A 17,331-nucleotide genomic window follows, 5' to 3' on the forward strand; every position below is an offset into this window, starting at 1 on the left:
CATCTGCCTCAAATTTCAATGTACTGTGCGTTCAGAGATGCTCTTTTGCCTACCTTGGTATGGTGTGTAAGGCGGGCTGCAGTGTAGGAGCCGCTGGCAGGTACACAAAGGACACTATTTCATGCACATATAATTTGTTTCAGGCTGTCCCCTCTCTGACCTGTCTAGTTAAAATACTTCCCCACCCCACCCCCAGCGCAGCAGATCCCCTTCCATTCAGGTGCTGCTCTACATCATGATCTGAACCATGCATTTAACCTGAGTGCCTGCTGTCTTTTCTGCGTAGCGCATTGCAAAGGTCATATTTCAGAGAATACTACCTTGGAGACCCCTCCCCTTTTTCTAGATTTGAACCGCAATCTAAAGGAACGTGTGAATGCAGCCTGAGGCTCTGCAGAGCATTACATGTATATTCAGGTATACCTGCCTTATCCCCCTCACATTATACAAGACCACTTGCCCCTCCTCCACTCCAAGTATACCAAGTATATTCAAGAGTACCGAGCCATAGCCCAGTCCACAGTAAATATGAAGTCTGTACCATAATTTTCTACACTGTCTACAGCAAGCTGTTCTGTCTGGCAGGGGCATTGCTAGGGTTGTAAAAGATCCGGGGCACGGGCCCCAATGCATGTGTATTGCACTTTCAGTAATACCCACTCTTGTACATAACACCTCTCACATGTGGTTGTGCCAATAACCACTTTACTGAGGGTATATACAGCTACAGAAAACGCAGGAGAATTCCCTACTTGCTTCCAGAGACTGCAAGTTACTTGTCCTCCATCTTTTCCATTAGGCATCACTACATCTTATGTTCCTTTCCTTTTTGGGCGCACGCGCAGGCGCATAATACGTTGCCCTTCATGCTAATCACTATCAACTCCATTTAGGCGCGCATGCGCATAATAGATCTTCTCACTTTACTATAAGTATCTATGTGTGATTCATGCGCATGCGCGTACTGGGCTCCTAATCTCGCGATAGTTCCACCGGCATTTACCGATTAGTTGTTTCTACTCAACACAGGTGTCAGTATTGCACAGACATTTGTGATTGGTGTAGAGGTGCATCTCTGGGACTCTTAAGGTAGGCTCCACGGGTCTGTAGGCACTTACCCCTGAGGAAGTCGCAAGAGGCGACGTAACGCGTGGGGTGCCTTCAGCCACAGGTTCATTACTTAGCATTTCCTCCATTTACTTTAGTTTGAATTGTATATTCAATGTGCCTTTGGTTTCGTCCTATGTCAGATTTTTTGGACTTCTTATCTCTTGCATCCATGTGACCCAGTTCTATTTATACTTACCTTGGTATTCTCATGTCATTATGTTGTTGTTCACTTTGGAGGCTTTGCAGTAACACACTCCATAGGACTCCATTTAGGCACATACATCTGAACTGCTGTGCACATCTTGTGTGAGGTTATTGTCTATACTGCTGTGCTGTGCACGCACCTGTGGCTGTGAGTGGGTCCTTGTTATTGGCTCGGACCCGCTCTGTTTTTTGTAAATATGTGTACTTGTACACTTTTTAAGTGGTTTTAAAGCATCTATGTGGGACTTTTTTGTATTTTGCAGATTGTAATAAAGTTGTTTATTTTGTTGCCTATACACACTTGTTCTTTTCTCATTTGTCTTCTGTTTACATCTTATGTTCCTCCATTGTCTCTATATCTTGGTATTCTCGCAGTGTTGGTCTCCTGCTACCTGTAATACTCCCCAAATACTGTAAGGCTGTGTTCACACGTTTGTCTTGCATTTAAACACCAGGTGTTCATTACCGTTCACATGTGTTTCACTGGAATTGAGGCCCATCCTAGTGCCACATGTGAATGTGCCCCACACACCCCCCCAGTAACGTGCCCCAGACTCTACACAGCTGCTTCCCAGTTATGTTCTCCGGCACAGCTACCCCAGTTATGTTCTCTGGCACAGCTACCCCAGTTATGTTCTCTGGCACAGCTACCCCAGTTATGTTCTCCGGTACAGCTACCCCAGTTATGTTCTCCGGCACAGCTACCCCAGTTATGTCCCCCACACAGCTGCCCCGCAGTTATGTCCCCCACACAGCTGCCCCGCAATAATGTCGCCCACACAGTTGCCCCCCATGTTCTCACCTTACTGGTGCAGCTCTGTGCGCGGGCTTCCCCTGCAGGTCATGTGATCATGACATCATCACTTGTCCTGCAGCCTCCAGTTAGTAATATTCTCCTGGAGGCTAGGACCTGCAGGGGAAAGCAATGCACATGTTCTCATCATGATCTGTGTTGTGAGGACGCGGAACTTGATGAGAAAGGGGAGGAATGTCCTGGCAGCGGGACAAATGTCCGCTGACCCGGGGAGGTTCGAAGCTGTGGCCAAAAAGTCTGGAGCCCGAGCACCGGATCTTTTAACCTACCGACGTCCCTGCTGTCTAGTGATAATCACATGCAGCTTTGGCACATTGTGGTACATTGAGCAGGAGTCAATAGGACATGCCTAGTGTGTTGTGAGCCTCAGATGGAGCTTACTACAGGAGAAATCAACAGAATATTAGAGGACTGAAGTGAAGACTAATACACTTAAGCCAATCAGTGTTAGGCTTCACTTCAGGCCTATAATATTCCTGCAGCTTCTCGTGTAGTTGCCGAGCAAACAGTGCGGAACTAGGAAGAAGTGGAAGTACATAGTGAGGCAAATGGGGAAAAAATTGACTTGGATCTGGGATGGTTGGGAGTTATGTAATTGATCTTTCACCCTGCTAATTATGCTGTATGTGTCCTCTCTGGTTGGTGTACCAACATGGCAACCTAAGAAGAGGGGAGAGAGATCTCTCCTAGGCAGGTTATTAAAGAAAATCCAAAAGGGGGTATCAATCAAACCAAAGGCACCATAGCCAGGAGATTAAAATCTAACTTTTATTGGTAATATATTGATAGTGACAAACAAAAAAGGATAATGTTGAGACCTAAAAACACAGGAAAGCCACCACTGGAGTGTAATGATTCAGCTAGAACTGGTCTTCCCGGGTAGCCAGACTAGCAACCGAATCTAGACAAATATAGTGGTGTACCTGCAAAGTGCAGTAACTCAAAATTGAATAGGGCAGATCGCGGTGGGATATGTGCGTGTGCTGTGACTATTGCTCTACAGTAGAGTCTGGACCACTGAAAATGCTAGTCGCATCCTATCCCTAAAGTAACAGGGTTTACTGTCATTCAAATGATCCAGGAGGTTGAAAGTGTTATATGTCAATTAATAAACGCAGAAACAATTCTGCATAGGGCCAGGTACAGTGGTCTAGATGACATGCACAGGTAAGGTAGCCTGGAAAACATGTTTTGAATTGAAGTGTCGACCCACAGGGACAGTAGGTAGTTACAGTGGTTTGATATAGCATGCATCAACACCTATGCCCACTTGTGTGTGTCAGCAGAGGTGTAAAAGATGCAGTCAAAGGCTACGTAGCACGGCGGGCACACGGCAGCGCGAGTAGGAGGAGGCGAGCGCCGCTCACCCCCGCCCCTCTCCATAGGAAAATATGGGCCATGGCGCCGTAATACGGGAAAAGATAGGACATGTCCTATCTTTTCCCGGGCTATGGAGCGGTACGGTGCCGCACGTGTGCCACACGTACCATGCCGTGAGCCCATAGAAGTGTATGGGGGACATATATCGGACGTATATACGTCCCCCATATATGTGTGTGAATGCACCCAAAGACACAGCCGTCAGCAGGTCAGGCGATCATATTGTCAGCCTTGACATTACACTTTTCTGGAGTCACACACACAGATTGTTAGATTTTAGTTTTGTACTCCTACTGCAACACATGCACACCCCACCCCCTCCTAGTCTGCCCACGGTTCTAGTCCAAAGTACTCCGAGTCATACACATGGTCGGTGGATCCTGCTATTTAAAACTTATTTCCTGAAGCCCCCCAACATGTTTCGCCGTTCGCACAGCTTCATCAGGGGTAATGGGCTTAGCCTTGTACACCATTATATTTGTCCAGATTCGGTTGCTAGTCTGGCTACCTCGGAAGACTGGTTGTAGCTGAATCATTACACTCCATTGGTGTCTTTCCTGTGTTTTTAGGTCTCGACATTATCTTTTTTTGTTTGTCACTCTTTTAATATATTACTAATAAAAGTTTAATCTCCTGGCTATTATGCCTTTGGGTTGATTGATATCCCCTTTTGGATTTTTTTTAAATGGCAACCTATAAGCATTTCCTGTTGAAAAAAAAAAAATACCTCAGTAGGAATGTTAAAACCATAACCTCCAAATTCTATTCCATTTTTGGTCATTTTAAGTTTATTTTTTTCATATTATTTTATATTTTCGGAGAGATATTTGAACCCCATTTTCGAGTTATAAGTGTCATTGCTATATTCCTTAATTTTATCAGATTTCCATATGAATTAGCTATTGTTAGATCTTCAACCAGACCAAATAGAGCTGTAATCATTAGTAGGGGGAGTTCGATCTTAAGGGTATCATCAATCCTCCTGAATACCCCTTTCCAGAAACTCATTATTACCGGACAGGACCACACCATGTGTAAAAAAAAATCTGCCTCAGGCAGTTGACATTTCTAGCACCTGGACTCCTCCCTCAGCTTCATTCTGTACAATGCCATTGGCGTGTAATACAGTGATTTTCAACCTTATTTGAGCCGCGGCACACTTTTTATACCTAGAAATGCTTGGGGCACACCACCAACCAAAATAGCACAAAATGACACTAAAACAGTCATAAAAGGCCTCCCTTTACTAATAAAAAACCCCTAGCGGCCTCCCTTTACTAATAAAAACCTCTAGCGACCTCCCTTTAATAATTGAGAGCCCCTAGCGGCCTCCCTTTACTAATTAAAAGACCCTAAAGGGCCTCCCTTTACTAATTAAAAGACCCTAGCGGCCTCCCTTTACTAATTAAAAGACCCTAGCGGCCTCCCTTTACTAATTAAGAGCCCCTAGCGGCCTCCCTTTACTAAATAAAAGGCCCTAGCGGCCTCCCTTTACTAAATAAAAGGCCCTAGCAGCCTCCCTTTACTAAATAAAAGGCCCTAGCAGCCTCCCTTTACTAAATAAAAGGCCCTAGCAGCCTCCCTTTACTAAATAAAAGGCCCTAGCAGCCTCCCTTTACTAAATAAAAGGCCCTAGCAGCCTCCCTTAACTAATAAAAAGCCCTAGCCTCCCTTCACTAATTAAAAAAAGACCCTAGCTGCCTTCCCTATACAAATAATAACCTTATATACTTACCCTTGATGTCTTCTTCTGCGTACCTTTACTCCTAATGGTGATCCGCCCACCTTCTGTAGCTCCTGCACCGCGTGCCTCTGGTCACGTGACATGGGCCGCGCGGTGCAGGAGCTACGGATCGCCGACGCGGGGCTTGTAAGTATGGGCGCAGAAACACGGGGGCGCGGCGGCAGCGCTACACAGGGGCACCATGGTTCGGGCAACTTTCCCCGCGGCACACTCTATCTTCACTCATTGGTCCTATAACACTTTCCCACTTACTTTTAGATTTGTGTACAAAATCCTTGGAATAACTCTTTTTAAAAAACCTATATATTTTAGATGTGAGTTTTCTATTGTGCGCCACATTCTTTATAAAAGAATGTGATTTCAACTTCATTACTATTCTTTGTGCATTGTTTCATTACGTGTTTTAATTGAAAATATCTAAGCCAATCTTCACTTTTTATTCTGTGTATCCTTTGCATCAATAAAAAAGATATGAACTGTCCATCCAATATAATTCAACAGGACATGGAGTTTGTTCAACGGTGAATGATTCTTATTCATTTCAGCACCCTTTGTTTATCTCTAAACCTCTAAAAAGTTGTGAATGACAATAGTAAAAAAAAATACGTTCATGCGGTATTTCCTTCAGACCATTACCTTTCTTGAACTTCATATATATGATATTGATTTTAGAGCCTTTTTTCTGTATTTAAAATATATCTGCTTAATTTTCAGTGTTTATATTCAACCCTGTTGATCCTGAACCTCTTTATGTGCATACCAATGTCTGCTCAAGTTGTGTACGGTGGGCTGTGTTTGTGCCTCGAAGTATACCTGAAGTTTTGCCTTTAGCAAGCCTTAAGTGGTTGAGTAAATCACGACTTTATTTCCTCACAGAAAATCAGGTAATCCAAAAAGTTTACCCAAGTAATAATTTTATAAGAACTTAAAAATTATATGAAAATTTGATCTGATGCAGTTAATGCTACTCTATTTTTTCACATTTATTTAGTTCATGAACTTAATTTTGGACTTTTAATTTGAGAAACATAATGATGTTCTTTATCCTTTCAGGATCTGATGACATTTAGCACAAAATCTACAGAAGAGATGTTAACACCTTTAAGCAAGCAGGTTTGTATTTTATATCTGTATAATCAAATTGCCAACTTAACTGGCTTCGGCAGCAAGGGGTAGACAACCAGCTCATAACCCCTATATATAGACAGCCAGCTCATAACCCCTATATATAGACAGCCAGCTCATAACCCCTATATATAGACAGCCAGCTCATAACCCCTATATATAGACAGCCAGCTCATACCCCTTATATATAGACAGCCAGCTCATACCCCCTATATATAGACAGCCAGCTCATACCCCCAGTATTGTAGGTAGACTGCCAGCTCATACCCCTAGTATTGAAGGAAGACGGCCAGCCCCTGACCCCCCCTCAGTATTGTGTAGGTAGACGGGCAGCCCCTGACCCCCCCAGTTTTGTGTAGGTAGACGGCCAGCCCCTGACCCCCCCAGTTTTGTGTAGGTAGACGGCCAGCCCCTGACCCCCCCCCCCAGTATTGTGTAGGTATACGGCCAGCCCCTGACCCCCCCAGTGTTGTGTAGGTAGACGGCCAGCCCCTGTCCCCCCCACCCCCCCCCAGTGTTGTGTAGGTAGACGGCCAGCCCCTGACCCCCCCTGTCCGGCATTGGCTTCGTGTGTGTTGGCGCACATATTAGAATGTCAGCGAGCGGCTGATGTTATGGTGCCTGCAACAGACCGTGCCGGACATGGCTGAAAAGAAGAGGACCTGCTGGGGTCGTCGGAAGGTGAGTACACATTTATTTTTTTTTATAGACTTGAGTATAAACAGAATTAGGGTTTTTAAGTATATACAGTATATCATTCTGATATATTATGCCACAGGAAATGGTTTTTTTCCCTAAACTAAACTCTTATCTTCCCACCCCAGAAGTGACTTCACTCTTATTTTTACCACCCCAGCAGTTCCCATTAATTTTGTGCCAGTGCAGGGAGCTGTGAGCTTTCACTTTAATCAGGTCTGTCATTGCGTTCCTCTTGCTGGCCGGGACACCGCCCAAAAATCGGCACTGTCCTGCCATTTTGGGAAGTTGGGAGGTATGTTTTTGTATAATTCTATTCAGCTGCTGATCAAGTGGGCAGGCACTTCCTGGTTGTGACATCAGCTAAGGTCACTGAGGCCAGAGGAGCTTTTCCTCACTTTCCATAAGTCCAAGCTCTTCTCTCATCCATTATTGTTAGCAGCTAAGCCAATCAAGACACATAGGGACTCATGTACTAAGGGCCCCATCGACCGCACTTTTGTCGGACATCCCGACGATTTCCATTTTACGCCACTGGGACAGGGATTTAGAAGGGATTTTTGCGCACAATCTTCATAAATCGTGGCAGAGTTCATCCTCGTTGGACAGTCAGGATCGGTGATCGCGCAGGGATCGGGTAAGTAAATGTGCCCCACAATCTCAGCCTGAATCATTTCCTTAGTGTCATTGCTGTACAACACAGATGTGACCCTAACCTGACCTGAAATTAATTCAGTGTCAGTTTTACATTACTAACATTTATTACATTTAGGGACTTAGAGACGCAGATTATTACTACACTTTTATATACATCTGTGAACATCTGTGTTAGATGTATAATCAGTTTTATCACTTCTATACATACTTCCTTCCACAATGAATATGGCAACCTGGCTGTCGGGAAATGCCATCACTTTCTCCTCATCCCAGCACAGTGGGGGAGGGGACAGAACCTCACACCTAGATTTTTTTTTAAAACTGAGAAACAAACCTGTTCTACCTAGTTAAAATTATAAAATGGAATTTACTTTGATAATGCTGCAGAATTGTGGCTATATAGTAGCCTACAAAGTGCACCAAAAAATGGTGCATTTTGCTGGAGAAGTGCAGGGGGTGTAGCCAGATTCATGAAGACCATGTGATACATTTCATGAACCTGTCACACACTGCACACTCTAAAGTCAAAGAATAGTGCAGTTTGCACTATTTTTGATAAACGCGGGCCATTGTGTGCACACAACAGAATAGTGTTTGTTATTCGTTTTAAATTTTGCCCTTGTTCACACAACCCCAGATTTTCTAATAACAGTCACAGGTGAGCTCAAAAGAAGAATTCAGACCAAACAACGTAGTAAACTCATAGTTTATACGGTTGAAAAAAGACACTTGTCCATCAAGTTCAACCAAGGAAGGGTAGGCATCTAGACCCTTCTTGAAGCTCAAGCCTGTCCCTGCTGTGACCAGTGCCTGAGGCAGGCTATTCCACAGATTGACAGTTCTCAACCTCTGCAAACTGCTAGGCAGATGTGTGCAACTTTATTCATGTCACAAAGGATTACACAGGACTTTCAGTGGGTTGCACCTTGGCTTGGCTTGCCAAAGATGAGAAGTAATGTCCGTAGTTCATTGGTTAGTAAATAATATGGTCATCGCAGGAACAAAGGCTCTGTTTCTAATTCTAGTGGGCAATATCGTAAATCAGCCAAGGCCACATTCTTTCACTGCTCAGGGCTCTGTTATCAATCTTCATCCGTAGTCTGGCCTCATCTTAGTTTTCAGCCTTTAGCAAGTATATGAAAAATAAAAACATTTACCGTATATTCCGGCGTATAAGACGACCTGGTGTATAAGACGACCCCCCAACTTTCTTGTTAAAAGATATATGTTTAAGATATATTCGCCGTATAAGACTACCCCTTTTCCAACGTATACAAAACACCGGTAAAAATTTAAATTATGCCCCCCTCCCAGAAGCCATAATTAATGTCCTGCCCCCCCCCCCTCAGTAGCTATAATTAATGTCCTGCCCCCCCCCCGTAGCTATAATTAATGTCCTGCCTCCCCCCCCCCGTAGCTATAATTAATGTCCTGCCCCCCAGTAGCTATAATTAATGCCCTGCCCCCCCAGTAGCCATAATTAATGTCCTGCCCCCCCAGTAGCTATAATTAATGTCCTGCCCCCCCAGTAGCCATAATTAATGTCCTGCCCCCCCAGTAGCTATAATTAATGTCCTGCCCCCCCTCAGTAGCTATAATTAATGTCCTGCCCCCCCAGTAGCCATAATTAATGTCCTGCCCCCCCCCAGTAGCTATAATTAATGTCCTGCCCCCCCCCCCAGTAGCTATAATTTCTGTCCTGCCCCCCCCAGTAGCTATAATTTCTGTCCTGCCCCCCCCCCAGTAGCTATAATTACTGTCCTGAACCCCCAGTAGCCATAAATAATGTCCCCCACCACCAAACAGGGCCCTATATATTTAAGCTAAATAAAAAACATAATTCTTACCTTATCCCGCTCTTCTTCGTGCTGCCTCTCATCAGGGGATCCGGCGCAGGTGACGGCTGATGACGCGTCTGCAGGTCAGGTGCCGGGCCATAGACCTCAGCAGACCAGGAGCGTCACATAGCCTGCGTCAGCGAAAGTGAAGTGAAGTGATGTCGCCGGCGGGTAAGTAGTGTGAGGGTGGGTGGGAGTGGGGGGGGGGGCCCGTTCTAATTTTGAATTATGACAGCTCTGGGCCCTCCCTGATCCAGCGCACGGACCAGATGCAGAACAGTCCGTGCGCTGTAACAGGCAGGCCCGCGGCTGTCACAATTCAAAACATCTGCCCGCTGTGCTGCGCCGAGTTATCAGCGCAGGGGTCAGGTGCGGGCCTCTGACTGACCGGCAGCGGAGCTTCGGTGGATCGCGGGAAAGGTGAGAAGCATTACCGGCGTATAAGACGACCCCAGACCAGGCAGAAGATTTTTCAGTCTTCAAAAGTCGTCTTATACGCCAGAATATACGGTATATTAAACCTATAGCAATACTTCACATTCGCAACAATTTCACAGACTGCTGACCCACACTGTGATTTACAGTCAACATCAACATGCTCTGCAACCTTAGACGATTTATGCTGCTACGTGTGGAATTCAACCCTTGCAATGTAGCATTTGCCTAAAATGTAATTAAGAACTACTACACTGATATTGGTGTTTTTATTTATTTTTTTCTTTTAGTTGGCTCCGGAAGAGAGTTTACCTTTTACACCTTTCTTTGCGTTGTTGGAGAGAAAGCGGCAACAAATTCAGCTGGAGAAAGATAGAGGTGGAAATATGCCCCTGGACAAATCTTCTTTAGCAAGTTGCAAAGTTCAAGAATCTTTTGCTGTTAAAGAGGTGTGTATTACATTTGTTTCTTATTTTCTTTTCTTTTTTAACAAAATTTTTATTGAAAAAATGGCAGGTTACAATAATCAAAATATACATGCATATATGGTACAAGAGTATAATACACCATTAGTATCTGCTTAGTTTTGTACATTTGAAGGCACACATTGAATTATTAGTATAAACAATGGTTAATAAGGTATTTATCAATTGCACAATAATCTTAAGGAAGTGAACCTAATTGAATAGCTTTTGAGATAACCCCCTGAGAGTAAAAGGGTTTCTCTACTAGTTATGACTTTATTATAATGTGTATGAATAAGGTAAATACTATGTAACCATTAGGGTTGCACCAATACCAGAATTTTGAGTGTGATACAATGCCTGGCAAAGTATTGTGATAATTGATACAGATACGATACTTTTCATTAAAAGAAAAAAGTTTTATCTGAATTCAATATTTGACGTGTCTGCCTCTGCCAAGATCTCTGTGGGAAAAAATGTACACAGTGTCATTATTGTGCTAAGCCGCTCCATCCCACATTCCTGGCGCTTGTTACTTGTTGTATAGGCAAAACAGACGCTTTTGCCCTATATGAATTAATGGTTTTTACCAAGCTACTTAATATTTGTTTTTCCGATAATGAGGCCATGTAAGGGCTTATTTTTTGCGGGTTGAGATGAATATTTCAGTTCTGCTATTTTGGAATAAACCCTCTTGATCAAAATTATTAACCAAGTTTTTTGGGGGGAGGGTTAGAAAAAGCATCAATTCTGTAATTAATTTTTGACTTTTCCTTTTGATTCACACAGTAAACCCTAATTTATCTTCATTTTACGGGTCAGTACAATTGCAGTGATACCATATTCCTAAATATTTTCTTAAAGGACATTTGCCCTCAGGTTTACTGATGGTAGACTGCCCAAACCTAACTGCTTGTTACTAGCTCCAGGTAAAGGCACTGGTATTCGATAGCTCCATGATGGCTGTATTGCTGAGGAAATAACTTTATAAGAATATGCTAATGAGCCTGAGGCACTCTGGTGACATCGGCCGGAGTGGCTCATGGCTCTAGCCGCTCATGAATTATGCATGCCTCTTTATTAAATATTCTTCCCCCGGTTTGCATGTGCCGCAGAAAGATGGTGATGACTTCTATTCAAGCCTCGTGCATGCACAATAACGCTTTCCTTGCATAGCCACATCCAGCTGGCTACACAAAGAAAGTGTTATTGCGTATGTGACAGCCTTCCTCTGGAGCATGTGATGAGCAGTTAGGTTTGGACAGTCTACCATCAGTTTGCCTGATGGTAGATGTCCTTTAAGTTTTATAAATTTTGCAGAATAAAACATTGTGTGAATCGATAGTTTTTGCATCGTCCTCTTCCAACACTTGATGCACCAGTACCATTCTGGAGTCGACTTTTTTGATCACTTTTTATCTCTTTTTTTTTAGGGGGACAGGATAGGTAAAACCACATATTTTTGGCCTTTTATGGCATTCACTGTGTAGGTTCACTAATGATAGTTTTATTGTATGGGTCATTACGGGACGGGTAATACCAATATGTAGGGTTTGTGTGGTAATTTTTTAAAATTTTTATTATTTCACTATGGTTGCTTGTCACTGCTCGTAGTAATACCCTACTAGACATGAGTATCGCAGGGTATTATCACTGACACAGAGACTGTAAGAACCAGTCTGTGTGATAGAGTAGGGCATCAGGCAGCATGTGTTTTCTAACACTTCCTTAACCCCTTCATGACCAACATGGTTTTTAACCTTAAATCCAAGCAAGATTAGTTCCTTCCGGCGGTCCCTTAACTTTGGGATCCTTGCTATGAACTGTTCTCTTAATCTGTAGGATTTAATTTAAAAAAAAAAAAACATGGTGGCCATGAAGGGGTTATAACAGTGATGGGCAACCTTTTGAGCTTGGCGTGTCAAAATTCGCCAAAAAAAACAAGCATAACTCGGGTGGTGTGTCACCTTGACAAAAAAAAAAACATAATTTTGTGATATTTATAGTTTAAATAACAAATATGTATATTTAACTTCTAGGGTACTTTAACCCTAGGTTGTGTGATTTATTGTATCATATACTGCCATACTACAATATGGCAGTATATGAGGATTTTCAACATCTATTACTATTTGCAAGTTGCACATTGTAATAGATCGGTTACAATCAGACACGTGTGGAATTGCTTAGTAACCTGCAAACTTTCCGTCATGAAAGTTCACAGGTTATAGCAAGGGCGCAGGCGCCGCTGTCTGCATCTCCCTCATGATCTCTTGGCATGGAGCAGCCGTGAGGAGCAAAATAATCGCAATGTCTGGCAATTTGCAAGATGTTGCGATTATTTCAGGGCTTGTATGTCACAAAACTGTCACACAAGCCCTGATGACTGTCTTCTATCATACAGTCACTGACATAACTCACTGTAAGATGGAAGTGGTTGTCCTCCCTGGTCCCTGATGTGGATATGCTCAGTGTAGAGGTGGCAGAGGTACATTGACTTTACTCACTGTATGATGGGAGTGGTTGTCCTCCATGGTCCCTGCTGTGGATATGCTCAGTGTAGAGGTGGTAGAGGTACATTGACATTACTCACTGTATGATGGGAGTGGTTGTCCTCCCTGGTCCCTGCTCTGGAGCTGGTCAGTGTAGAGGTGGCAGCTGCTGGGACATTACACAGGGCCCGGGAGAGGAGGGGGAATGCTGGGAGCTCACTGCAATCTCTCAGCCTCCCGCTGTGTAGAATGTAACTTCTCACTCGGCAGCCGCGTGTCAGTGAATATGGCTACGCGTGTCAGCAATGACACGCGTGTCATAGGTTCGCCATCACTGGGTTATAAGGAAGTGTTATGTGTAAGGGATAAAACACATGCTGCCTGATGCACTGCTTCCCTGGGACCTGGAGTACAGGGGTCTGTACTACAGGCTGTATGCAGAGCTACACATAAAAAATCATAGTTTATACGGTTGAAGATAGAGATAAAAAGAATTTTAATACTCTGACAGAGCTCCAGATATTGCAACTACTTCTCTTTCTAACATGTTCCACAGATTTTCTTTCAATAATGTGGCTTTCTACTCTATCACATAGATAGAAAGAACCTCCAACAAGAATAGACCACTATTCAGAACATCCTTAGTGCGATTTTTTTCCTCCTTCGATTCCACCATTCACCTTAGTAGACAATAGTGTAGTATGTTCTTTAACCCCTTAAGGACGCAGACATTTTGTAGCTTAAGGCTCAGTCCTGTTTTTTTTGGATTCTGACTTGCGTCTTTTTATATGGTTATAACTTTTGAACTCTGTTACTTATCAAACCAATTCTGAGAGAGGTGTTTTTTTGTCCCCCCCCCCCCCCCCCCACACACACACACACGTTATACTTTATTTGCAATTTGCAATTTTTGAAATTCGAAATCATTGCGTTTTCAGGCAGATAGATTTACCACATAAATAAGTGGCTGAATAACATTTCCCAACTTTACATTTTCATCATTTTTGAAATGTCTGGATAATTTATTTTGATGTCGCACGGCTTACATCAAATAAAAAAATCAAATATCGCTTTTCCGGTTTTTCAGAATTGACTATTTTGAATGAAATTTTACATATTTAACATCGAATCCCCCCTTTATAACCAACCAATTTAAAACCTGCACCCCTCAAACTATCAGATACAGCTTTTAGGAAGATTGTTAACCGCTTGAGATCTTCAAAGTAATTACATCAAAATGGAGGTGAAATTTAGAATGGTCAAATTGTGTCGGTTATATGTTCATTTAGCCCTAAAATTTACACTTTTCCAAAAGATAAAAAGAGAGAACCCACCATGCAATTTAGAAACCCAAAGAAAAAGAAGCGTGCTACTAAGGACCACAGCGTAAAGCTAAATAATCTTTGAAACCCGGGTAAAATACCCGGGTTACAATCTGTGTGTGGCAACATACAATGCAGTGGACATACAATAATTCAACATCAGTATGACAAATTGTTATATGAAACCTTTCCTGCCAAAAGTGCCCTGTGCTTAACCCGTCACGGGTCGGCCGCGGGTGCATGGAGAGGGCTCACGCGCTGAGCCCTCTCCATAGCAAGTAAGTCTTAGCTGCATATTGCAGCAAAGGCTTACCGGTAAGCCTTTTTCCCGCTGATCGCCATCAAAAGGATGGCGGCGCATGGGCGCCACCATCTTTTCGAGGATCGCCGCTCCCCGTGACGTCATCGTGGAGCGGCGATCCGTCACCATGGTAGCCCCGGGTCTCACGAAGACCCTCTGCCACTTTACACCCCTCCATCAGTGCCTTCACCTCGCCCTCCTGTACAGACAGGTAGGTTAGCAGTGGTCCTGCTTTTGTTACCTCATGTTGTGTGACCATTGCATATCTGATGTAGAATTAACCTCATTCCTGGTTTCTAAAGCCATCTACAAAAAAAACTCAAAATGCAGATTAGTGATATATTCAGTTTTGAAATATTAAAAGTTAACTGGTTCATTTATCATTAAAATACAAAATTTTAAATACAAGCCGTCTACCTCATGTCTCCCCCTTTTGAATCTAGCGAAAGTAGTGGAGCTGGATTCAATATAATAAATCATAAAGAGGGCACATAATAACCAAGGTTTCTAGTCATGTAGAGGTGAAATACTAAGAGGATAGTCCAAAACTACTACAGAAGCTTTTTATGCATAGGCAGCAGTAGGATACAAAACCAAGTAGGATCCAGGTTGAGTCATGTTACACACTATCAGCAGAGCTTCTGGCCTGTTTCCTCTCCTCTGTAAGGTGCTTGGCTTAAACTTAAATGAAAACAATAGAAAATGAACAATATACCCCAGAAAAACACAGTTTTGGGACCAATGCGTATGTACCAATGCTATATAATAGGAGACATACAGTATATAAATTCCGCAGACCTTATTATAATACTGGGGGCACATGCTGAGGGACAGTGTTACTGAGCAGAAGCATCACTAGAGCCAGTGACGTAGGAAGCTTCTAGGGGTGTTATAGCTTTTGCCTAAAAAGCTCCTAATAATTATCTGTTACAGCTGCTGAATAGGACTAATAGTATAGGATCATGGAAAGGTTTTACCCCTTGCTAAACCTGGGATAACTGTTACAGCTGTTTATTGTAGCCTGGGACTTAAGTACAGTAAATTACCAAAATACAGAGGTCCGTTTGTAACTAGGGGTCGTATGTAAGTCAGGTGTTCTTAAGTAGGGGACCGCCTGTATAGTCATGACCAGATATATTCCAGTGTGGGGTTTGGGTCTAGGTGCCACACTGCAAATGTCTGGGTCTTTATTTCCACAAACTCTGCATTTTAGGGTGGGGTAGAACCTTTTCCTGAATTTTGTATTCTTTCTTTTGTCCTTCTAGTGCCAAGTCCTTGTCCGTCATCGTCATAACACTCATACAACACACAATTTCCTATGGCTTTCTTTATAACCTTCTCTGGTCACTTCCTCTGTAACTTTCTTCTATCCACTTGCAATTTCCGTCGTATAATTATCATGCAACCAGCCTCTTTGTTCTTTTAACTCCTTAACCCCTTAAGGATGCAGGGTTTTTTCGCTCATTTCTCGCTCTCCACCTTCAAAAATCATAACTTTTTCATTTTTACGTGTACAGACCTGTGTGGGGGCTTATTTTGTGCGTAACAAATTTTACTTTCCGTAATGTTATTTATTTTAACATGCCATCTACTGCGAAGCTGGAAAAAAATTCCAAATGTGGAAAAATTGACTGTGCGCTTCAAATAACACCTCTACTTTATTCTTTGGTTCGGGACGATCACGGTGATACCAAATTTATATAGGTTTTATTGCTTTTAATACATTTTGCGGAATTGGGGGACCTTCTCAAATTTTTTGCAGGATGAGATGCTTTTTCCAGTGTTACCATTTTGGGTTTGGTATCCACTACTCTTGAAAATTTAGAACATTTTTTTTGAGGGCAGGAGTAAAAAATAATCAATTCTGTGCTGAATTTTTTCCCTTTTATTATTTAGCCTAATAATCATGTTATCTTTATTCTATGGGTCGATACGATTACGGGGATACCATACATGAATATTTTTTGTTACGTTTTACTAAATTTGCCAAATAAAACCCTAATGTGGGAAAAAGCTATCATTTTTGCATTGCTGTCTTCGTAGTGGCATAACATTTTTATTTTTTTGGCTACAGACCTGGCTCATGGCTTGTTTTTTGTGGGACATGTTGTACTTTGCGCTAGTATCATTCTGGAGTACATATGCTTTTTAGAACACATTTTATTACATTTTTTGTGGGATTCAATAGGTAAAAATCCAAATTTTTAGCAGATTTTAAGGTTTTCTTTTTTAACAGTGTTCATCGTGCAGGTTCAATAATTTAGTTTTATTCTACGGATTGTTACGGACGTGGCGATACTATATATGAGGGGTTTCTCCCGTTCGGACCCCAGAGATGCCATCACAGCGATCGGCGCCCCCCGAAAACGGTTCGGGGGGGGGGGGATCGTGTGGAAAAGACTCTTGGAAGTCATGTTTGATGTCACGTTGGCATTTAACGGGTTAAACAGCCGGCACTCCCTGTTTTCCGATGCCTGTTCGGCTCGGATCTTGAGCTGCACCAGCATCAGCTCAGTGTCCGATTGTTAACAGGTTAAGAACCTTTTCTATTTACTAACATCCAAACTACCATCTTTAGATATACCTGCCCTTTTTCAACATTCTCTGACATCCTTTTACAGCCTCTTTTTCCCTCTCTTTCACTATCTGTACTGCTGGTTTCCCTCCGAATTGCCTCTCATCCTACCTAGCAAATTTGCCATAATTTTCTGTATATCTCTAGTGCCGGCACACACACGCAGTCTCTTTT

At 42.8% G+C, this 17,331-nt stretch overlaps 1 protein-coding gene across 2 annotated transcripts in view; it reads left to right on the forward strand.

The window, feature by feature from the left end:
• WDR75 (WD repeat domain 75) overlaps positions 1-17,331 on the forward strand; it is a 219,199-nt gene that overhangs the window by 150,680 nt on the left and 51,188 nt on the right. For both annotated transcript variants that reach the window (XM_072120944.1, XM_072120943.1), the window contains 3 exons: positions 5,967-6,136; positions 6,306-6,365; positions 10,294-10,452. In XM_072120944.1, coding sequence (XP_071977045.1) covers positions 5,967-6,136; positions 6,306-6,365; positions 10,294-10,452 — 389 coding nt within the window. The remainder of the gene's footprint in view (positions 1-5,966; positions 6,137-6,305; positions 6,366-10,293; positions 10,453-17,331) is intronic.

The sequence above is a fragment of the Engystomops pustulosus genome, chromosome 8 (genome assembly GCF_040894005.1).
Source record: "Engystomops pustulosus chromosome 8, aEngPut4.maternal, whole genome shotgun sequence".
In the NCBI taxonomy this organism is placed as follows: Eukaryota; Metazoa; Chordata; class Amphibia; order Anura; family Leptodactylidae; genus Engystomops; species Engystomops pustulosus.